Source organism: Lactuca virosa, chromosome 4, assembly GCF_052849685.1.
Source record: "Lactuca virosa cultivar CGN04683 chromosome 4, Lactuca_virosa_CGN04683_v6, whole genome shotgun sequence".
NCBI classification, from domain to species: domain Eukaryota; kingdom Viridiplantae; phylum Streptophyta; class Magnoliopsida; order Asterales; family Asteraceae; genus Lactuca; species Lactuca virosa.
In genome coordinates, this window is record NC_136429.1 from 378,191,829 (window position 1) to 378,216,336 (window position 24,508).

The 24,508-nt window shown below is 38.5% G+C and overlaps 1 protein-coding gene and 1 long non-coding RNA gene across 2 annotated transcripts; both read left to right on the plus strand.

Moving 5' to 3' along the window:
* Positions 1-993: 993 nt before the first annotated feature.
* LOC145169018 (uncharacterized) lies at positions 994-2,408 on the plus strand. Its single transcript, XR_013742245.1, has 3 exons — positions 994-1,159; positions 1,930-2,029; positions 2,138-2,408. It is a non-coding gene; the product is annotated as an uncharacterized LOC145169018 (long non-coding RNA).
* Positions 2,409-21,500: 19,092 nt separating this feature from the next.
* LOC145106372 (uncharacterized) lies at positions 21,501-23,203 on the plus strand. The gene is made up of 3 exons (XM_079043372.1): positions 21,501-21,986; positions 22,098-22,570; positions 23,044-23,203. The coding sequence occupies exons 1-3, from the start codon at positions 21,501-21,503 to the stop codon at positions 23,201-23,203; spliced, it is 1,119 nt and encodes a 372-aa protein (XP_078899498.1).
* Positions 23,204-24,508: the final 1,305 nt, after the last annotated feature.

Below are 24,508 nucleotides of genomic sequence, written 5' to 3' on the forward strand. Positions count from 1 at the left end.
CAGTGTCAGATACCAGGTATTTGGGACTGATTCATCAGCCCCTAATACTATTTGGGACTGATTTTAATGTGTGAATCGTTAGAGAATGAACAAACAAAATTCAATCCCTAACATGTTTGCACCAAAATACAATTGGAGGGTAACTTATTACAAACTGAATTTCAGTCTCTGATACACGTACACAATATTTACTTTAGAGGGATACCTATCACCACATACTGAATTTAGTCCCTGATAGACTTTCGTTAGTTTTGATTTTGGATGAAACTTATCGATTCAGTCTCGCACATAAGTGCACTAATTTTGATTTTACAAGGGAGCTTACTAGAGACTGAATTTCAGTTTCTAATAGATATATATTATTTTACATCTAGAGGGAAACTTATCATGGACTAAATTTTAGTATCCGAGACTAATTAACATGTCACGAATCCCATGTATCAATGACTATGAATTAGTCATAAATACTACATGGAGTGATACTTAAACACCCGTTACGGAGGAATAAGTTCAAACATTGGGGGGTTTAAATAAAGGGTTGGTGATGGAAAGACGCGTAACGTAGGTGCAAAAGGACTGCTTAGTATCACAAGCAACGACAAACTCTTTCCCTCCAAACCTCGCAATATCGAGGAGCTATAGTGGACCGTGGGGAATCAATTTTTTTTTCTAGTTTATACAAACGATCTTAATTAATTAATTTTCTTAGTTAAATATACTAATACATGTAATTATTGTTTATAATAAACCTGTGTATAAATATTACTTATAAATAATACTTTATTTCTAAAGTTAAAATTTAATTAAAAATTACAAATACAAATTGTTTAAATATAAAAGATAATCACATTTATACATAATTAAAGGATTAAAATTATAAATTAAAATATTAAAATCATTTAGGTAAAGGACATTTCCTAATTATTTGGTTTTATCTAAATTTTAATTTCCCGCCTATGTCTCATCCTAAAGTTTTTGTTTCGACTTTTTAGATTTCAGTTTCCCCAAAGTGTTCATATCAACGCCTAATCGGTCACATGTTCTTCATTTCGGTCCTCTCCTTTTGCCTTTGGTTTGCCAAGGTCAACTTCCGTCTTCGCCACTCTGTTGTCACCGTGTCGCTGGTCTGCCGTATCCATTCCGCCACTCGCCTCTCAATGTATGTTATGTCACAAAAAACACAAGAACACATACTCACTCAATCTCTCTCTTTATCTCTCTCACTATACCATAGTCGCTGGTTCTTTCAATCTCATATATCTTATTCTTACCAAATCAATTTAAAAATAAACTACGGTTGGATCTCTCTCTTTATGATGGTTATACTGGGTATCAATGTAGTAACACACAATTCCAGATGACATAGATGATAGAACAATGACTCCTTTTAGAAGGGTTTGGTGTTTAGTATCTCTTCAATCGTGGTATGGACACCAAATGTTTGATGAAATGCCTACAAGACTGTCCCATATTCATTTATGCACTTTATATTTGACTAGACCATTTGATCTTTTTATTATTCAACTCCTTAGAACACTACTCTGACTTGTAAAAACGCCTTTGTCCTTTTATAGTTTGGGAATAAAATGGGTGGAATGTTGGTCCAGTCCCCTCAACATTATGTTTATTCCTATTGCACACATGTTATAATTTTTTTTTTGTCTCTTTTCATCCTAAACAAGCTTTTGTCTTGCAGATGTGCAAAGCAAATATCATGAAAAAGGTTTAAAGATAAAACAAAAAAAAGAGTAAATGAAGAAAAATATCAAAACACGTTAAGGGAGGAAAAAAGTATATATATATATATATATATATATATATATATATATATATATATATATATATATATATGTGTGTGTGTGTGTGTGTGTGTGTGTGACCCTAACCATCTCGCCTACTAAAGTGGTGTTTCTTTTTGAGTTAACTTAGTAGGAGGAAATGGTTCTAGAGAAGATCCTCAATAAAGCTTCATTTGGTAGCTGATGAAGGAAGTGCCTAACAAAAATAAATCTTTGTTTTTCCAAAATGGGTATTCTTTGCCAGACTCTGACACTCGAAGTAGTTTATATACCCTCTGTTATTTTATTTATAATAATAAAAACTATGCATACTATAATGTACAATTTTGATTGTCTAGATCAACCATGGAGGTGAGGTCCTAGTCTTAATCGAAAGGCTAAATAGATTGTGGATAATCAACCTGATGCGCGATTGACATTGACAAGAGATATTCATGGAAAGAAATTCATTGGGGAATCAGTAATATTCTCGGTAATAGTTGGAATTATGATGAAGAACTTATGCGCTATGGAATTCCATACATAGGAGAAAGCAGCGAAAGAAAAGAAATATAGTAGATCGGATCTAGTAATTTTTTTATTACTTGTTCGTTTCATGCATTTCTATATTCTATCCATTATAAAAGATGATTTGAGACTCAAATCTAGTTGTAAATTTTATTATTTGCAATTGATTATTACTAATAAAAGTTTTTATTAATAAGTGTTGATCAGTGTCAAAAGAAACATAGTTGAAAGTAAATGACATTGTATTTGAGATTGATATTTAGTTATTAAAAAAAATTAGAGACTAAATAACATTGTATATGAGGCTGATATTTAGTTATTGAAAAATCACATTACGAACTGAACAAGGTATTATCAAAAGCTGATATTCAGTCCTCACAAGATAATATCAAAGACTAATATGACATAAAATCGTAGTTTCAATGAAAACACATTAGAGACTAAACGTGAAAGTATCAAAGATTGATTTTCTGTCTTTGATACTTACATGTATTAGGGACTGATTTTCAGTCCTTGATACATAAAAAAACCACTATCTAGGACGAGCTATCAAGGACTAGCTAGGGACTAGCTAAATCAGTCTTGGATGCCCATCAAAGACTGATTATTGACCATCTAGTGGGGGAGATTTGATTGTCTACGGCGAGGGCACCAGATTGGGATCAGGGTTTTGTTCGGATGCCAGGGCTCGGCAGTACATTCAGCACGGGTGTGCGGGTTATCTAGCGTATGTGGTGGACAAGCGGGTCAGGGATCAGGTTTCAGTATCAGAGGTTCCAGTGGTCAGGGAGTTTGCTGACGTGTTCCCGGAGGAGTTACCCGGAGTGCCTCCGGAGAGGCAGGTCGAGTTTAGGATCGACCTAGTGCCAGGTGCGGCCCCTATCGCTAAGGCGTCGTACCGATTGGCACCACCGAAGATGCAGGAGCTGTCATCACAGCTACAGGAGTTGTTGGGCAAGCAGTTCATTCGTCCTAACAGTTCCCCGTGGGGAGCGCTGATCCTCTTCGTCAGGAAGAAGGACGGTTCACACCGGATGTGCATTGACTATCGGGAGTTGAACAAGTTGACGGTGAAGAACCGTTATCCACTCCCGATGATAGATGACCTTTTTGATCAGTTGCAGGGAGCATCTTGGTTCTCCAAGATAGATCTGAGGTCCGGGTACCATCAGGTCAGGGTTAGGGAGGAGGACGTGGAGAAGACCGCGTTCCGGACTCGTTATGGACATTACGAGTTCGTGGTGATGCCGTTTGGGCTCATCAACGCGCCAGCAGTGTTTATGGACCTGATGAATCGGGTCTACAGACCGATGCTCGATCGCTCGGTCATCGTGTTTATAGATGATATCTTGGTGTATTCCAAGACCAGGGAGCAACACGAGGAGCATCTTCGGGAGTTATTGGGAGTTTTGAGGCGAGAACGACTTTATGCCAAGTTCTCGAAGTGCGAGTTTTGGTTACGCGAGGTTCAGTTCCTTGGACATCTCGTTAACCAGGAGGGGATTTTGGTCGATCCGGCCAAAATTGAGGTGGTTATGCAGTGGGAGGTTCCGAAATCTCCCTCGGATATCAGGAGCTTCTTGGGATTGACAGGGTACTACCGGAGATTCATTCTGGATTTCTCCAAGATTTCAGTACCCCTCACTCGTCTGACGAGGAAGGGGGTGGATTTCCGGTGGGGCACCAAGCAGCAAAGGGCATTTGAGACCCTTAGACGGCGACTATGCGAGGCTCCAGTCTTGACTCTCCCGGAAGGAATTGAGGATTTTGTGGTATTCTGTGATGCATCCATCACTGGACTGGGAGCGGTCCTCATGCACAGAGGATGAGTGATAGCCTACGCATCGCGGTAGTTGAAGCTGCATGAGACGAGATACCCTACTCATGATCTGGAGTTGGGAGCGGTGGTGTTCGCTCTCAAGATTTGGACACATTACCTCTATGGGGTCCGTTGTACCATTTACACGGACCACAAGAGTCTGAGGCACATCATAGATCAGCCGAACCATAACATGAGGCATCATAGGTGGCTTGACGTGGTCAAGGATTATGACTGCGAGATCCTTTACCATCCTGGTAATGCGAACGTGGTTGCGGACACACTGAGCCGTAAGTTAGCTGGATCTTCTGCTCCAGTGACATGCATGAGGATATCAGTGGATTCTCCACTTGTGAGCTTAATCCGGGAAGCTCAGGCAGAGGGTATCCGTCAGGAGAACTGGAAGCTTGAGAGGATTAGGGGCGAGAATACCCGATTTGTGCAGGATAGCCGGGGATTATTGACCTGTTGCGGTCGGGTCTGGGATCCGATGTCCGGTGGGGTCAGACAAACTATATTGGAGGAGGCTCATAACTCTCGCTTCTCTATTCACCCGGGGGCCACCAAGATGTACCGGGATTTGTGATTGAGTAACTGGTGGCCGTGCATGAAGCGAGAGATCGTTTGGTACGTTGATAGGTGCTTGACCTGTAGGATGGTCAAGGCCGAGCACCAGAAGCCGCATGGAAAGCTGAAGCCTCTAGAGATTCGCAAACATGGAAATGGGAGCAGATCACGATGGACTTCATCACCAAATTGTCGAGAACGTCAAAGGGGTTCGATGCTATATGGGTCATCGTGGATCGATTAACCAAGAGTGTTCGTTTCCTACCCACTCGGGAGAGCTCATCGGCCGAGAAGCTGGTCGATATCTATATACACGAGATTTTCGCTCGCCATGGGGTTCCGGTCTCTATCGTTTCAAACTATGATGTTCGGTTCACCTCCTGTTTCTGGCAGAAGTTCCACGAGGAGCTGGGTAAGCGGCTGCACTTCAGTACAGCCTATCATCCGCAGACAGACGACCAGAGTGAGCGGACCATACAGACTCTCGAGGATATGCTGAGACCCTGCGTTATTGACTTCGGTAGGAGCTGGGACTCCTACCTACCACTTACAGATTTCTCCTATAACAACAGCTTTCATTCCAACATTGGTTCTGCACCTTACGAGCTGTTGTATGGACGTAGATGTCGCATCCCAATCTGTTGGGGCGAGGTTGGTCATAGGGTGATGGGTCGGACCGAGGTAGTCCTGCAGACTACCGAGATGATTTAGCAGATCAGACAGCGGTTACAGACCGCTCAGAGTAAGCAGAAGAGTTACGCTGACAAACGCTGATCTGAGTTGGAATTCTAGGTGGGTGACATGGTACTCCCGAAAGTCTCGCCCTGGAAGGGTGTGATTCGCTTCAGGAAGAGGGGGAAGTTGGGTCCCCGATACATCGGGCCATTCAGAATCATTGTCAGGGTTGTCAAGGTGGCATATCGACTAGATCTTCCAGAGGAGCTCAATCAGATTCACAACACTTTTCATGTCTCACAATTGCGAAAGTGCATATTAGATGAGGAGGCAGTGGTGTCATTAGATGATATACAGATCGATGAGTGCCTGAATTATGTGGAGAGGCCAGTGGCCGTTCTAGAGAGGAAAGTGAAGGTTCTACGGAAAAAGGAGGTACCTTTGGTAAAGGTATAATGGGAGCATCGGAGAGGATCCGAGTGGACTTGGGAGCCGGAGGCCGAGATGCAGGAGCACTATCCGGAGTTGTTCACCGCAGCAGACTTCAAGGACGAAGTCTTGGTCAAGTGGGGGGAGAGTTGTAATATCCCGATATTTGCAGGTATTCCGAATCCTCTCTTTTATTATTATTTTGTCATTTGTTGTCCCTGGGGTTGGAAGAGTGAAGCCGTTAGAAGCCTGAGGGCTAAAGTTGCAACTTTGGGATCAAGAGAGTACGCTAAGCGTACATACGGTACACTGAGCGTAATAGGTGCGCCCTAGTATGCTGGGCGTACACTTGCGTACGCTGAGCGTACTCACGTCACGTGGAAACCCTAATATTTAGGGTTTGAGTGCTATATAAACGTCCTTATGAGCTCAAAACCCTCCATCACGTCAGCCTCCATAGATTTGAGCCGTTTTCCCCAAACCCTAACCTCTTTCTTGAGTGTGTGAGCTAAAAGAGTGTGCTTTGAGTAGTTGGAGAAAAAGGTGTTGCATCAAGAAGTTGGAGAAGGAGGACAATTTTGTAGATCTGAAGTTTCTTTGTGCTCTAGAAGCTCCAGAAGGTAAAAAGCTCTAACCTTTATGTGTGTATGATGTAGATCTAGCCTTAGTAGCTTTATGAAACCATTTCTTGTCCCAAAAGTCCCAAGTTGGTGCATGTTATGGTTTGAACGTAATAAGCTGTCCTTTCAGACCCTCAAAAGGGTCCTAAGTGATAAAAATGATGTCCCAATGGCTTAAAATGTCCCATGCATATAGTAGGAATGTATTAATGGGTTAAGACCATGTATTAAGAACTTTCTGGACGTCCAAAGTCTTAAAGTTGGAGACTTTATGGTTCAAAGACACATTTGGTCAATGGTTCTGGAATTTGGGCTTAAGTGCTTAATCCATTAAGCACTTATTAGAGTTTTAGTAAAACTCGCGTACGCCCCGCGTAAGTTCTGTACGCCCAGCGTACTGAGTCAACCACCCCGACGGTGGTCAACGCAAGGTGGAGTACGCCCAACGTACCAGAAGGAGAACGCCCCCGCGTACACCCTCTGTTGGGCTTTTGACGAATTGGGCTTCGAGATTGGGCCACCTTTGGACTAGTTGGACTTGGGCCTTGCTGGACGTTCTGAATAATTGGGTTTTGGGCCAGTTTTGGTAATGGATCCGAGAATAAGGCTCAATTAGGGAGTTGGGTCCAATTGGGAAAATTAGGCCATCAATGGGCTTTGGATATATGGACTTTTAATATCATGGATTTGGCATTGGGCCTTGGCCCAAATTAGAGAAAAGGCAATAGTGGACAATTCTATGCGGGACCCTTGGGAAATATTGAGATCCCCATTATTGACTTAGTATTCATTATTTTGGATAGTTCGAGATTTTCGGTGAGACAGCGGTCGGAGACTTTCAGTCCAATTCTGCACTACTTGTGAGGTGAGTTCTTCTCACTATATCAACAGGGTCTAAGGCACAAATTCAAGCCCTTTTTGGATTTGTATCCGGGTTATTGCATGATATGCTTATTGATTTACATACTGGTAGTTAGGATGGTGATATGCTTAGTGACCTGGTTAGGTCGGTATCCTGGTATTTAGGATGATGCTATGTTAGTGACTAGTTAGGTCTGTATCCTGGTTATAGGATGTTGCTATGATTAGTGATCTATTAGATCGGTTTGACTGTTATATATGCTAGTGTATGATATTTATGTGCACATGATTGTTTGATTGGGGGTTGGGTTGAGGTGGTTCTACTTTGTGCTGAAGGCCAACATACCCAGGGCGGTCCGGATAGAATGTAGGACCTGCGAGGCGGTCCAGTTAGGCCGAAGGCCCGACGAGCGGTCCAGACCTGCCGAAGGCTCGGGAGCGGTCTAAATAGGCTGAAGGCCCTGCGAGGCGGTCCAGTCAGGCTGAAGGCTCATTATGCATGCTGTTTGTTTATATGATATGATTATTATTGTATGTCGTTGGTATTTTAGGGGAACTCACTAAGCTTCGGGCTTACAGTTGTTGATTTTGTTTCAGGTACTTCTGATGATCGCGGGAAGGCGAAGGTGTGATCGTACACCTCCTTATGTTTTCATGATTTGATTTTGGGATGCTATGACATTATACTATTTTGGAAAACAAGTTTTGTAATAATAATTGGCTTTGAAATGTTTTAAAAAGTTTAAATTTGGCATGATTTTTATGGATGTTACCGTTACAAATTGAACCAATCTCTGTGTATTCAATCCCCTTGCCATTATACACTATCAAGTGTGTAATTCATAAGGTTATTTATTTGTTGGCCTTGACAACCACCAATGTGTATTTAGGCAATTGCCCCATTCCCAGTGGAGGCAATCTAAGCTACCCAACATTCCAGGGAAGCCATGCACATTTGCATGATGACCATATAAGTGTTAGATGACACTATAAGTAGGTTTACACGAATACGGACCATATAATCTCATGACATACTTGTAAATTTTATAAAGTCTTTCTTATGTAGTACGTGCGGACATCATAATATTCTCATCTAGTGTGTGACATCCCCTATTTTCCAGAACCGAAAAAACACTTTTCTTGTACGCTTTCAAAATCATATTATCTTTTTTTGAGAAATCCCAGTTTATTAAAACATTTTATGGAAACTGTCATATTTTATTAAAATATCTTCAGTATAGATGTTATTTCAAAATACAAAAACCCTAATGATGTCATAATTAATACACAACATAAGTTACAGCGTAAAGACCTAACGGTCCTGAACACTATTGCAGGTTGTCTCTTAATTACTTGACATCCTAATCAATTTTGAACAGTTTTAGACCTGCTACGTGTGATGCATATAGTTTGAGTGGGTCAGGTTTAGGAAAACTTGGTGAGACATATCGGGTTTTCAATACCATAATATTATTATGATAATAATCCATAAGTATCAAACCTACAAAAGCAACTGTTACCATACATTATAGATATATAACCCAACAAAGAAATTTATAACTCACTATACCTATACATACCCAACCCAATCGATTCTCACAAATCCTAATGCACGATCATCTATAAGAATCACCTCACCTGACGAAATCGTTTAGAACAATGGTTTGACTACACAACTAGGGGATTCCTTGGCCGGTGTAAGTCATAAAGGCAACCCAAGCCATTAGAGTATTTGATGAATATGGTATCCCATTTCTTGTAAGTTTGTGGGTTATAAGTCCACACTAGAAACGTAACTTACAAGAATGTCTAGAATGATCAAGTGTTGTCATCTTACTCTGATAGATGACCAGACATACCCCCTGGTTGTTTGATAAATACCCACCATTTCTAAAAAGAGGAGGACTACTATACTCCGCTTTTAATCTCACATCTTACCCCCATAATGAGACTACCCCAATATCCAACTTATTTGAACTTAACATCCCTTACAAGCCTTAGTTTATAACTAGACAAGATTACAATATCTGTAATCAACTCCCAATACAATTTTCTTGCTTTATGTAATATCATTACAATGCAATGTATAAATAAGCACTTATTCAACATACTTTAAACTAAGTATCCTTTACAAGCCTTAGTGTATAACCAAGACAAACCCCAATATCTGTAATCAATTTCCAAAATCGCTTTCTTGTTTATAAAATACTTATCATACTAGAGGTATACATTTAGCAAAAAATTTCAATGGTAAGTATTCGATATACTTTTAATCTTTTTAAGTAATAATACTTGTATTAAGGTTGTCATGAAGTGTTACCAAAATACTTTAGCACATTTATAATCATATATGGCTCGCACATTGTATGTTATATAGTATTACCAAATACACATTTAACATGTATTCCAGATAATAAGCATTTAATTTACATATAGAGTATATTATCAACATAGAATACAAATAACGTGCTTTCGGCATATATTTAATCTTTTTAAATATTCAATACTTATATTTAATCATTTTAAATATTCAATACATAGAATACAAGTAACTATGCACTCACCTGATTAAGGTGGAAGACTCGCAGGAAAGTCAGCTCCCTAACTAACACTTTAGTTTTCCCTTATGAATGACCTAAATACAAATATTACTAAGTCTTAGTATTCGTTCGTATTTATAAAGTTATATTAACAAATTCTCGAATTCATCATTAATACCAATGAAATGTTGAGTTCTATAAAATAAGGAATGATTAAGTAAGATCACTCTAGAGGTAGGATTTGTTTGGTAAAAAGATGTACCATTTGGAAAATTCACTTTAAACACCTCACAGTTCTAGCCTAGACATCATTCTCGTAAGTAGATCGATCAGTATTCTGACTTGAATTACTGATAAATCTTATTTATAGGTTCATAATAACATCTATGAACATAAATATAAGCTACATTTAAAGCATAGTAAGAATAACTCAACTAACATGTTTTTTAGCGAAAAATCGAAAATTATGCGGGCAGAACTTCGATACAAAAAGCTCCTTTTTATTGGACCTTCCATTGGTCCAGAGTTTTGATGGTTTTTGAGCATTCTAACACTCCTATGGTGTGCATGCAACCCTAAAAACCTTGGATCTATGTTTTCTCTATTATACATGCAAACTTTCATTTTCCAAGGTTTCATCCTAACTAGCATATGATTGGGGTATATGTAATATAAAAACTAGTAGAGTGACATACCTTTCTTGTATCTTGGGTTCCTTAAGACTTTGTGAGCCTAGCAACCCAAATTTGATGCCTCAAATGCTTCACACAACACCACCAACAATTGGAATAACTTGAGAGAAGATTACTATGCACCAAAATCGGCTAGTCCTCACTTGTGAATGTCTTAAGTGCCGATTTTGATTGGATGAGGCTTCATTATATAGTATGCACATTAGGGTTACACCATGTAACTCATGCCTTTCCACATTCCTCATGATCCATGGGTTTTAGACTCCATGGAGTATCCATGGGTCACCACATGGGTTTAGCCCAACATGAAGAACTATGGATCATAAGCCTACTATATAAGAATGAATGATTTACCAAATCAATCCCCATTTATTTAATTAGTCTCTTTTGATCACAAAATTAATTCCAAACTAATTCTTGATCAATACAAATTAAATAATTAATATATTAGAACTTATAATATATTAATAAACCATAAATATCATCTTCTCACAAAAGTCTATCCAAATGTTCCAATGCCATGCAACCCAAATGGACCATGCCAAATCGGGTCAAGTACATACCAAATCTAGTTATGGACTTAGATACCTTATCCAACAAGTTTCGCTACTAATACTTGCAAACTCTTAAATTCGGGCCTCTAGGCGCGGGAAAAGTTTGAGAGAAATTTGGAGGAATTTGAGTGAAGAATGAACAAAAAACTGAAGTATTTATAGGTAATTCTGAAGGGCGTGCCACGTCTTTCCTCGTGTCGCCTCTAGATCTTGCCATGTCGACATTTCTTGGGGAGGAAAGGAGGCCATCCGGTTACGCCACGTGTCGTATCCTTATGGCGGCACGTGTCGAATTTCTGTTGGGCCACATGTCGACATTTTGTGGTGCCACGTCATCAAGTCGGTTGGGGGAGGTCGTCTCCGATCATGCCACGTGGTGCACTCCGGTGCCGCCACGTCATCATACATCGGTAAAATTCAAAATCTTTGAAAAATCACATTTTTTGCATACGGGCTCTGTTTTCAACGTTCTTTATATCCCCGATTTCCTATCGACGAGTACTAAAATTTCATTTAGACTTCGTCAGCTAATTTACAATCTATTTTTATTTTACAGTCTATAAGGAATACATTGTAAAAGTCTTGTGAAATTCACAGCTTCTTCATACGAACTTCGTTCTCGACGTTCTTTATATCAAAGGATTCACATTTATGAGGTTAAGATTGTTTTGGATAACAAGCAACCTAGTTTCATATTTTATGACACACACGTAGTATCGTGTCGAATACGAAACTTCAAAAAATCATACATTCCTCATATGAAGTCAGATTTTGGCATTCTTTATACTCACGACTTCGTAATTACGATTAATACAACTTTTGTTAAGATTATTCATCCTAAATAATCTTCTAATTAAAATGTTAATTTATCGCTCAACGATAATAAGATTTTCTACAAATATTATGTATCCATAATATTTGACCATGTAATGTGTATAATAAATAAGTATTTATATAACTCGTAAAGAGTACGACGAACAATTATCCTACTCGAGGATTAAATTATTTAATAACACAAATACTCATACCTTTATCCCTTAAATGTATAACCCGAAATCGCGGGTGTTACATAGTCCATTGGGGGAAGTGGCATATGCTAGTTGACGAAGTGTGGATGTACATTTTTGTAAGGGAGTAAAACCTATTGTACATGCAGCATCTGCGCATATTTGAAAATATGGACACGTTTTTGTGACATCGTTGACTATACACTGAAACAAATGTTTGTGCATACGGAACCACCTTCGAAAAAATATCCTTGAAAATTGTGTGCTCATCAAAATAATTGTGCGTGAGAGTTGGTGAGAAAATTCATGATTTCTTTGTCTATGTCTTCTTTTATCTTTACTTCAACGGATTGAACAACATCCATGATCGTTTATAACACCGAATCAAAAATTCCAGGAGATGAAGATGAAGGCGTTTTTAGTGAGAAGAAAAAAGTAGGTTTTGGAGTGGTATGAAATGGTTTTTAGGGGTTGTATTTATAGGGTTTTAAAATTAAAAATATAGCCATTTAATAATTAGTGGTCGGGGAAATATTAAGGGTAAATTACACCATTGGTCCCTCGTGCACATGCCAGAAAGCGTCTTTAGTCCCTATTTTAAAAAATTAACTCGGACAGTCCCTGGTTGTTATTTTTCTTGAATGATTAGTCCCTATAGACGTTAACGGTTAAATGCTTCCGTTTAAGCTCCCCATGTGCCTTGCATGCAGGGGCATTTTCGTCTTTTCAGGGTTTGTATACATGAACCATTATGCCGCGACTTCCAGAACCGATCATTTCTCATTTCATCCTCTTTCGACCCTTTGCATTGCACAAGAAAACCCTAGTTTTCTACGATGGTGAACTGGAGGATTAGGAAAGAATGGGAAGAATACGACCTCCAAAGCTCATACGGTAAAATGTTCTGCATACTCAGTTGATCATCCATTATACGATCCTAAAAGGTAAAAAAAATTTATTTTTTTTATTTTTGGGTTTTGGAGTTGACAATCCATCTATGTTCTCGATACGATTGCACTATGATGGAGTTTTTACGAAGTTTCCAGGCTGCAAATACATCAAGGGGAAGATGAAATATATTCATGGCATTAATAGTGACTTGTTCTCGGTGCATGATGTGGATGAGATGATGGAATTGTTTGATTGCGTGGAACCAGGTAAAAGTATTTACTACCATTTCAAACGACCAACCTGGGATTTAGATTTTGGGTTGTATGCTTTGGGCTGTGACGAAGATATAAACCACTTTAGGTCATACGTTTATGAACACAAGGTGATAGAAGTGTACACAGAGTTTTGGGAAACCAATCTGCATACGTATCAAATGTCCCCAAACCCTGCAAAGATAAAGATACACGAAATTCCTGAGTCCTTTTCTCGTAAGAGGTTGTTCTTGACATGGCCAAACTCAGGGGATGGTCCTAGTGAAGAAGCCCCTATTATTGAGAATGAAGAAACTATGGACCAACCCACTAATACATTACCTGAAACAACCTTGGAACAACCCCCTGTTACGTTGACTGAAACAGTTGAGTCAACCCCTGCCTATATACCAAGAATTGAAAGACCTTTGACTGAACCAATGATGGGAAACACATGTCCTAATGTTGATGGTTGGGATTATACATTTGAATGGTGTGAACATTTTGGTAGGATTCCTATGGAACCAGATGAACCAAAATAGTGAAAAAGCAGGTGAATACAGTCAAGCTAGTAAAGACAGTCAAGATGGTGAAGACAGTGAAGATAGTGAAGATAGTCAAGATAGTGATTACATAGTTGATGACGATAACTTGTTGGATGATCCAGAGGTTGATATGAAGAACTTTCACCTCAACATTGACAAAGAGGTGGAATGGGTTGGAAGTTTTCCTGATGATCGAGATAAAGCAGTAGAAGGTGGTGAGGAATTAGAGGTTATAGACACTGAAGAATTAGTATCTGCATCTTCATCAGATGAGGGTGAAGCTAGTAAAAAAGGTAAAAGATAAGAGATTTACAAATAGCACACAAGAATGAAGCACCTGATGTCAAAGATCCATTTTACATCCACCAGACTTTTAGCACAGCCAAGGAAGTTAAACAACAAATTTATCTTCATTCCATACAGAGTAGAATGGAGTTAGACTTCTTCAAGAATGATAAAAACGGGATTAGAGTGGTTTGTAAAGGGATTATACCAAACCTTGGGATATTAGAAACAGGTGGGACCAACAAAAGTATTGACAAAGTGGGACCAAGTCAAAAGAAAAAGAAAGTCAAAGATGGTTCTATTCATAAATGCCCATGGGTCCTACTAGTGAGTAAGTGGAAAAACGTCATTAACTGGACTATTAAGATATAAAAAAGGCAACATACATGTCTTCAAACAAGGAAAACTAGGGCATGCAACTACAAGTTTCTCTTTGAACAGGTTATTGACACAATGGAGTCAAACCCAGAAATACCACTTAGAGCATTACGTGAGATGCTTGAGAAGAAATACCAAGTTGGATTGTCAGACATGAAAGTTCATAGGGCGAAAAAAAAAGCCCTAGAATTAATTAGGGGAAATGTTGTTGCTCAGTACTCATGTCTAAGAGACTACTTAGAGGGGGTGCAGACAAGAAATCCAAACACCACAATGAAACTTCAAGTGCAAAGTGAACCATGTTATGCATATGAGAGCAGGGTATTTGAACGCGTATACATTTGTCTTGGTCCACTGAAAAGTGAATTTACAGCAGGGGAAAGAGATTTACTAGGGTTTGGTGGTGCATTCATGAAGGGTCCATACCATGGTATGATCCTGGCAGCAGTGGTATGTGCATAATCATATTTGTGTAGTTCATTAATGTTTGACAATAGTTAATTGTTTTCTTATTACTTTGTTTGACATGATAATTCAGGGTTTAGATGGGAACAATTGCACATACCCTTTGGAATATGCAGTTGTTGAAGCAGAGAACTTTAATTTATGGACCTGGTTTTTAAGTAACTTAAGAGATGATCTTGGTTTGTATGCAAACTCTAACTTCACCTTCATATTAGACAGACATAAGGTAAATACAGTTATCCATTCACTTTCACTTGCATGTTTTACAATTCAATAAAAAAAACTTCACTTTATGATGATTTAGGGCTTATTGCATGTGTTGGGTTATTTATAAGATTGTGTCAAATTTGTTATGTATGTAGTTATCCTTTTCATGGTTTGGGCATGTCCATCCGTCTTTATGATGCTAGTGTTAGGCTTTAAATACTGCATGCATTTATTGTATTAGGGTTAAACGTTTTTCTGATTCCCTACCGTGCCTTTACAGTAGAAGTTCTTCATCGAGCTCTTCTAAGGCATAGATTATTAATCATTCGACACAACTTTGATCATTGCTTTGCTGTTTTGATTCATATTCCAGTTTAGAATTTATCGATCTATTCTTTATTGTTCTAATAGCCTGCACTTGAAAAACTTTTCCCAACAGTAGACCATAGATATTGCCTAAGGCATGTGAATGAGAACATGAAACGTAAATGGAGGGGCAAGGAGTTCAAGGATTGTCTTTGGAATTGTGCAACATGTACCACCATACCACAATTGAACACTGCCATGGAAGAACTAAAGAAACTTAATAGTGAAGCATATGACTGGCTTAATTCTATTCCACCTAAGCATTGATCCATATCCCACTTCTCAAGTATATTATATTATGTTGATAAGTGTATAATTTTTAAATATAATCTAATACATTTGTGTTTTATCAGGGAGGGCACATTGTGATGCTTTGTTGAATAATATGTGTGAGAGTTTGAATAGCAAGATAATGAAGGGTCGTGATAAGCCAATTATAAGTTGCTTGGAGTTTATTAGGGAGTATATCATGAGGAAAATTGTCATGGCCCAAAAAGAAATTGACAAAGATAATTTCCCATTAAATCCTACAGCCACCAAGACCCTTCAAAAAATTAATGAAAAGGCAGTACAGTGTAAGGCAATGTTCTGTGGTAATGGGAAGTACCAGGTTACAAGTGAAGGTAATAATCAGTGTGTGGTTAATATGGAACAACAAACTTGTTTATGTAACAGGTGAGAACTGACATGGATACCCTACAAACATTGTATAGCAACTATATGGGATATGAGGCTCAACAATGAAAATGTTGGAATACCTGAGACATGGGTTCATCCAACATATTGGCTCAAGACTTAGAAAGAAATGTATGTCTTCGAAGTTGAACCAATTAATGGGAGGTTTTTTGTGGGAAAAAAGAACATGTCCTACCAAGCTGATACCACCAAAGTATTGTGTCCCTATTGGCAGACCAAAAAAAGAGAAGAATATATGCAACTGAAGATGATGGAGTGTCCACAAAATGGAAATCTATAACATGCAAAAAATATGGAAATGTAGGCCATAATGGAAGGACCTGCTAGGGACAATCACAAACTGGGAATAGAACAGAATAAGGTGCAGCAGGGAATACAACAGGACAAGGTGCAGAATGTTGCAATGCAGGAGTTAACAAGTGTGCAACTACAGAACTGCAGAATTTACCTTACATTTTTTGACACAAAGGGGGAGATTTTTGGGTTATTTATAAAATTGTGTCAAATTTGTTATGTATGTAGTTAGCCTTTTTACGGTTTCGGCATGTCCATCCGTCTTTATGATGCTAGGGTTAGGCTTTAAATACTGCACACATGTATTTTATTAGGGTAAACCATACGCAACTCTTCAGTCTGTTCTTTATTGTTCTAACAATTGGTATCAGAGCGGGAGATTATGTAAACCATACGCAACTCTTCTGTCGAAGTGTTATAAGGCTTTTCCGCTTTTACTGGATCTGTTCTTTCCGTCTTCATCGTTTTGATCGATTGTTGACGATTAGATCTTGATCCTTATTACATCCTAAACTCGATTTTAGTTTTACACATCTGATTCTTTACAAGTTTTAGTGAATCTACAACATGCAGCCTGAAGATCCACATACTCTATCATTCAATCTTTGTAGCAGCATCGGATCCACCACCAGGATCCCTATTCTCTTCCGACAAGACTATGAAGTTTGGGATTTACATTTTGCGGACTATGTTCTGGGTATTGAAGACTATGGAACGACGATTTGGCAAGCCATAACATAAGGAACATTCATGCACATGGGAACCAGGGGAATTATCAAAACTAAAGCAGAATACAACACTCTTCTTATCGACGTCAAAGATATTCCACAAAGTGAGAAGGATAAATTGTTGAGCAACGTCAAAGTAATGAGAATAATAAGGTTTGATTTACCTCCAGACGCCTTTCGTCTGGTGAGTTCCTGTGATACAGCGAAGGAGATCTGGGATAGATTAAAAGAGCTCTATTCAAGTAATGCAGATCTGGAACACTCCATTCAGACACTGCTTCTTTCAGAGTTTGGTGCCTTTGTTCAGAAGCCAGAGGAAAAGCTTGATCAAACGTTTAACCGTTACAATAATCTCTTAAGTAGGGTGATGAAGCAAAAAATAAAACGTGAATTAATAGAACAAAAGGTCAAGTTTATGAACGGGTTACGGTCTGAATGGAAAGCAGTAGTTTCAACTGTTAAAGCTCATGAACAGCTTAAGAACTATTCATTGGCAAAGGTAGTGGGAATTCTCAGGTCCCACAAAAATGAAGTAACAAAGGAAGGGAAGGTTGTTTCTGCAATAGGATATTTGGCCCTGGTCGAGAAGGGCAAAACTGTAGCAGAAGATGATTCAGAGTCTGATCTCTCAGATTGCGAACTTACGAAAGAAGAATACGCTTTTATGGTCTCAAACCCCAAAAAGTTTGCGAAAAAGAATTTTGGGCGTCCCAAAAACAGGAACTGGCAAGGCAACTATATTTTCGAAAAGGTTAAGGACGAGGTCCCCATGGACTCCCAAAAGGATGAGGCGAAGAAAGTGAAAAAGTTGATGGGAGATTTTGGATATGACTGTAACTATTGTCATGGGAAGAATCATCTGTCCAAGGAGTGTATGTTGCGCAGATTGAATGATAAGAAAGATGTAGAAGATAAAGATGAAGCTTACTATCTCCGAAAAATTGAGGAGATCAAAAAGAAGAAAAGTGCTGACAATGCTAAGCCTGCTTTGATTGTGCAGGAAGATGATGACGAGTTCGGGAGAGTCAAAGTTTGGTCGACTAATTCGGAGGATGAAGAGGTTCGCAAGCCTACACATGGAGAATGTTACATAGCAATGTCTGAAGTAGCTAAGTACGAGGGAAAGTGTTTTGTGGTTCACAATGATGCAGCGGAGCAAAGAGGATACGCAACCGACAGCGGGAAGGATACCGACAACTGTTTTGCTGCGAAACCTGTCTCAGAGCATATCAGTGAATGAGAGAAAGTGATCAACAAGGTACACTCTATTCCTGAATCTCTTAACATTCCTGTCTCTCGGTACGAAACTAAATTAGATGATTAAAAATTCACAGTGTCTAGTTTCAGCGATATCTTAAAAAGAACATGTTTAAATAATTCTAACTTAACTGATCAAATCATCAGGGTTTCAAACAAAGGTGAAGAGAGACGGATATGGATAGAGAAGTTGGAGTCAGAGCTTTCTAGGTCTAGGGATGATATTATTTATTTGCAACGAGACAATTTAGGGCTTTTGAAACAACGAAACATATTCTGTTTGATTGCTAAACATCTTTATTTTAATATTACTCAACTGCATCTCGATTGTGAAATAGGAAAGAATATACACAAAATGATTTTTCCCTTTCTCGAAATGAAAGAGGACGAAATCAATGCAGACTGTTTAAAATGTGAATCCATTGTTTCCTCTGACGATGTCTCTGATTCTTACAAAATTGGACTTGACAAAATTGAAGCTTACATACAGTCCAAGTAACATGTTGAAACAAATTTTGAGCGAAAAAGATAAAGAGCAAATTAAATATGATATTGTACATAAATTTGACTCATTGTGCACCAAATTGAGTTCAGAAAATACTCTTGAAGTTGAAAATATATATGAATTTGATGATGAAAGCGAAATGAGTGAGATTTTTGTGGAGGATGAGATTGATTGTTCTGAATTTGTTAAAAGTGAACCTGAACCTAAGAAGAATTTAATTTCTGAAAATTCAGTGGAGTATGTTCGTATTTCTGAAAATGGAGGTTCTAAGAATTTAAAATAAAAGGCAACAATTTTTCCGAAGATTCAAACTGTTCCAAATCAAGTTTTCGCAACTTCTGGACTGAACAAGAAACAAACCTTAGAATTATCGTCCCTCGTAGAAGAAGACAATGATGATGGGTGTGACGAGTACTTTTGGTCCTCACCCATAGACAATGCAGATGAAACAAAAGGTCTTTCTGAAATGACCTCTTGGAAAACAAAGGGAAGATATGTGGCTGAACCACTGAACAAGGTTAACTCCAGTTACGAAAAAGGTAGTCTAAGTGGAACCAAAAATGTTCCAAATGAGAGTTCATCCGAATAGAATGATACTCCAATTAGAAAAACGAAACCTAGAGCTAGTTGTCATATAAGTCAGCCAAGGAATTTGTTGCTCAAAAACTTCAAAGAAATGCTAGATATCATAAAAACTTAAAAGATAGAAAGCATTTCTGGAAATCCAAATATTCCGATTTTGTCAATCAAGAAAGATCAGTAAATCCGAATGCGAAAGTCTCTCCAAATCCGAATCCTAAAAGATTTTCAAAACCCCAGTCTTCATCTTCACAGGCTTCAAAACCAAAAGTTTTTCAAAAACCATCATTTTCAAAACAAACGAAACCTTTTGAAAAGGCTAAACCTTATTTTTCTCCAAATCCTAACGTTTCAAAATCTGCCAACACATCGAAAGATGTTAAGGGCAAAGGAAAAGTTGTTTCAGAATCTAAAACTCCCATCAAGAAATCCGAAACACACTTGAAAAATGAGGAAAAGAAGTTTGAGAAAAAGATTGCCAAACAACAAACTGGAGCTAAACAAAGAAAATCACTTTTCAAAGAAAAGAATCTTAAAGATAATAGGATTGTCATTTTCAAAATCATAAAAAGAGACAATTACACTTTGGTAAAACGATCTTACTTGGTTGATAAATCAATTATGTTTCCTTCTTATAAGAAAGCCTCACGTGGACCCAAACAACTTTGGATTCCTAAATCTCTCTGATTTTTGCAGGTAATTTGTGACGAACAGTTCGACTCCGAATGATAGATTGATAGTGGTTGTTCGCGTCACATGACGGGAAGGAGAGAAGAATTAATGGAATTCAGATCATTAAAGGATGGAGGATGAGTCAAGTATGGAAATAATTCGCTCGGGGAAATTAAAGGATATGGCATGATTACGAATGGGGAATTCTCTATTCGGAAGGTTGCCTATGTGGAGGGCCCGCAACACAACCTCATAAGTGTATCTCAATTGGTTGTAGGTACTGGTCTGAAAGTATCGTTTGATGATGAGGGATCAAAGTTTATCGAAAAACAGTCCAAGAAAGTGCTTCTGAAGTCTAAGAGGAAAGGCGAAATGTATCCGTTGAATCTTAATCCTATCAAAGGAAAGCCAGGCATATACCTGCTTACGAAAGCATCTTCGGATGACAGCTGGTTATGGAATCGAAGGCTTTTGCATCTCAACTTCAAGGATCTTAACAAACTTGTACTTGGTGACCATGTGCGAGGACTTCCTTTTCTGAAGTTTGAGAAAGAACATCTCTGTGCCGCCTTCGAACTTGGGAAGCAGAGTAGAAAGAGTCATTCGACAATCATCAACACCAAAGTGATTGAGCCACTTGAACTATTGTATATAGATCTTTGTGGACCGTCAGCCATCGAGAGTATTGGTGGTAAAAAATACATATTAGTTATTGTTGATGATTTTTCCAGATTCACCTGGGTTTATTTTCTTAAATAGAAATCTGAAGCCACCTCTAAGCTTAAGGAATGTTCGCAGTAATAATGGTTTGGAGTTCAAAAACCAAGTGTTTGAAGAATTCCTGACAGAAAAGGGAGTTGCACATAACTTCTCAGCTCCTTACACTCCTCAGAAGAATGGAGTCGTTGAACGACGAAACCGGTCTCTGTGTGAAGTTGCGAGGACTATGTTATCCTTTGCGAACCTGCCATTGTACTTCTGGGCTGAAGCGATCGGAACAACTTGTTTCACTCAAAATCAATCTCTTCTCAATCAACGATTTTCAATAACTCCATATGAGATTCTAAATAAGTGAAAACCTAATGTTAAGTTCTTTCATGTATTTGGTTCAAGGTGTTTTATCTTCAAACTCTAAGGAACAACGAAGGAATATTCCTAGGGTACTCTCTGACTTCTAAGGCATACCGGGTTCTCAACAAGAAATCCAAATGGATTGAAGAAACCTACTATGTCACGTTCGGCGACAATTATCTAAAGAAGTATTAGACATCCGAACGTGAATCTGCGAAGATCTTTCCCATGACAAATCCAATGACAATTCCTCTATCAAACCTCTATGAAGAATTCATGAACCTGTTTGACGAGCCAGAAAAGGCGATCTCTTCAGAATCAAAAGCAACATATAACAAGGAAGATGAACTCGAGAAGATTATTGGTGATGCTGCGAAGGATCTTAGAAACGAACCACTTAGTCCGAAAGCCTATGGGAATCTATCTTCACTACAAGCTACGAATGCTACTGTTCAGGGGGAGGATGCAAATCCTAAAGTCAACTTAGAATTGCCATTCCAGGGGGAGGATTTAACTCATACAGTTAACCACGAAAGTCCAATTCAAGGGGAGCATCCTATTACAAATGATGAACAACATACATCATTCAAGGGGGAGAATGAGAATGACAACAATGATTCGGATGCTCAGTCGGAGTTTGAGGACGTGAATGCAGAATTGGATCCATCCTATGATCCAAACTATCCTCCTCTGACCAAATTGAACAAAGATCATCCTAAAACACAAGTAATTAGAGAAGCATCTTCAGGAGTTCTTACGAGAGCACAAAAAAAGGCGAAGCAAACTGCATTATTCTCCAAGATGGAATTTTGCATGTTCAATTCGTTTATCTCCAAGATTGAGCCCAAAAATGTTAAGATTGCTCTTGATCATTCTGATTGGGTGCAAGCAATGCAGGAGGAGCTCAATAAGTTTGAGCGTAACAAGGTTTGGAGATTAATCCCAACTCCGAAGGATGCATCAGTGGTAGGACTAAAATGGGTGTTCCGAAATAATGACAAAGAAGGTAACGTAATAAGAAACAAAGCTCGCTTGGTCGTGAAAGGGTATTGTCAAGAGGAAGGAATAGACTACGAAGACACTTTCGCACCAGTAGCACGGATGGAGTCTGTTCACATCTTCCTAGCATATGCAGGCCATAAGAACTTTGAAGTCTATCAAATGGACGTTAAGTGTGCTTTTCTGAATGGGGAACTGGAAGAAACAGTCTATGTGGAACAACCACCTGGGTTCGTAAATAAGAAACATCCAAACCACTGCTATATTCTGGATAAGGTTGTGTATGGTCTGAAGCAAGCTCCACGAGCATGGTATGAGACTCTCACACGATTTCTAAAATAGGCTAAGTTTAAACAAGGCTCGGTCGACCCAACCTTGTTTCGCAAGAAAGATGGTAACCATTTGATGACTGTCCAAATCTATGTTGATGATATCATTTTTGGATCTACTAATCCTAGATTAACTGCAGAGTTCCGAAAAGTGGATGAAGACTAAGTTTGAGATGAGCTCAATGGGTCCGATTAACTTTTTCCTTGGTTTGAATATTAGACAGAGTCAAGAGGGTATTCATAAATCAGGAAGCATATACGAAGACCTTACTTGCAAAGTTCAGAATGGTGGGAGATTCAAAGGTGAAGGTACCAATGGCATTCAGAATGAAGCTTACACCGTCATTAGACAAACTAGCAGCTGATATGAATCTCTATCAACAAATCATAGGTTCATTGATGTATCTAAGCGCTAGTCGTCTAGACATTATATTTTTTGCTTGCTATTGTGCCAGGTTTCAGGCAAATCCTCATGAACCCCTCATGACTACAGTTAAGAATATTTTCAGATACCTTAAACGGACAACCTCGCTCGGAATTTGGTACCCTTCCAACTCAGGCTTCTTCGTGCAAGCATTCTCTGACGCTGATCTTGGAGGTTGTGGACTTGATTGAAAAATTACAAATGGAGGATGTCAATTTCTTGATGGAAAACTCGTAAGTTGGCAGTCAAAGAAACAAACATGTGTATCCCTATCGACTGCTGAAGCTAAGTATATCACAACTGCTTCTTGTACCTCGCAAGTGATTTGGATTCAAAGTCAGCTTAGAGACTATGGGATTAATATGAAGAGAAACCGTTTATACTGCGATTGCGAAAGTGCAATTCTCATTTTCCACAACCCAGTGCAACATTCCAAGACTAAACATATTGCACTGAGGTATCATTTCATAAAGAATCATGTAGAGGATGGAAACGTGGAAATTTACTTTATAAGATCTGCTGATCAACTAGCTGATATCTTTATGAAAGCCTTACCTGAACAATCTTTCAATCGAATTCTTCAAGGCTTAGGTATGATTGAAGCACACTATCTTCCGAACCCAGCTTCACATTCGGCATGCATTGGTTAACTTGCGAATGGGTTTGAGCCCTCGGAGTTTCTCGGAGTATAATGTTAACACTGCGAATAGGTCCAAATGCTTGCAACGGCTTGTAGTCTACTGTTCACACTGCAAATAGGTCCGAACGCTCGCAACAACTCATAGTCCACTGTTCACACTTCGAATAGGTCCGAACGCTCGCAACGGCTCGCAGTCCACTGTTCATCTCGGACTTGGAACATCATCTATCCTTTGTATATTATGTATTTTTTTAATCCTTCAAAATCCAAAAATATTTTATGTTTTTATTTCTTTTCAGAATTGTTTTCAAAATCTAAAATTATTTTTCTTTTCTGTTTTTATTTCCTTTTCAAGAAAAATCCAAAATACAAAAATATTTTCTTTATTGTTTTTGTTTTATCTTTTCAGAAAATTTAAAACTCTAAAAATACTTTTATTTTATTTGTGTGTTATTTTTAAATTCGTATTATCGTAGGTATCATTTTGTCATCTCAATTCGGAAAGATGGGGCAGGTATATAACTCCAATTTTATGTACTAGCTAAGTGTCTCTAGAAGCATGTTGATGCATGTTGTCCGAAGCCTTTGAGACTCTATCTTTGAAGCCTTAATGAATCGATAATACAAATCATTTCTTCCCAATCAGGCTAATAATCACATAAGTCATTGAGCTACCTTACTCTTCTCACATTGAGTTAAGAGATGACTGCTTGGTCATTCTTTCATAGCAGGGGTACATTTTTATCTTCGGAACCATCTTTATTTATTCTCCATATCACTTTCGCCTTCACACTTGTAACCCTTGAGACTCTAAGAAATTACCACTGAGGTTTACGGTTACACAACTTCTGTGTTA

What these genes read in the sequence shown, in the direction of transcription:
- LOC145106372 (XM_079043372.1), top strand. Translation starts at nt 21,501, where the DNA reads ATGACAATTCCTCTATCAAACCTCTATGAAGAATTCATGAACCTGTTT. An exon ending in AAGATCATCCTAAAACACAA is followed by an intron (nt 21,987 to 22,097) that starts GTAATTAGAGAA and finishes TTTATCTCCAAG; the next exon opens with ATTGAGCCCAAAAATGTTAA. An exon ending in AAGCAAGCTCCACGAGCATG is followed by an intron (nt 22,571 to 23,043) that starts GTATGAGACTCT and finishes CTATTGTGCCAG; the next exon opens with GTTTCAGGCAAATCCTCATG.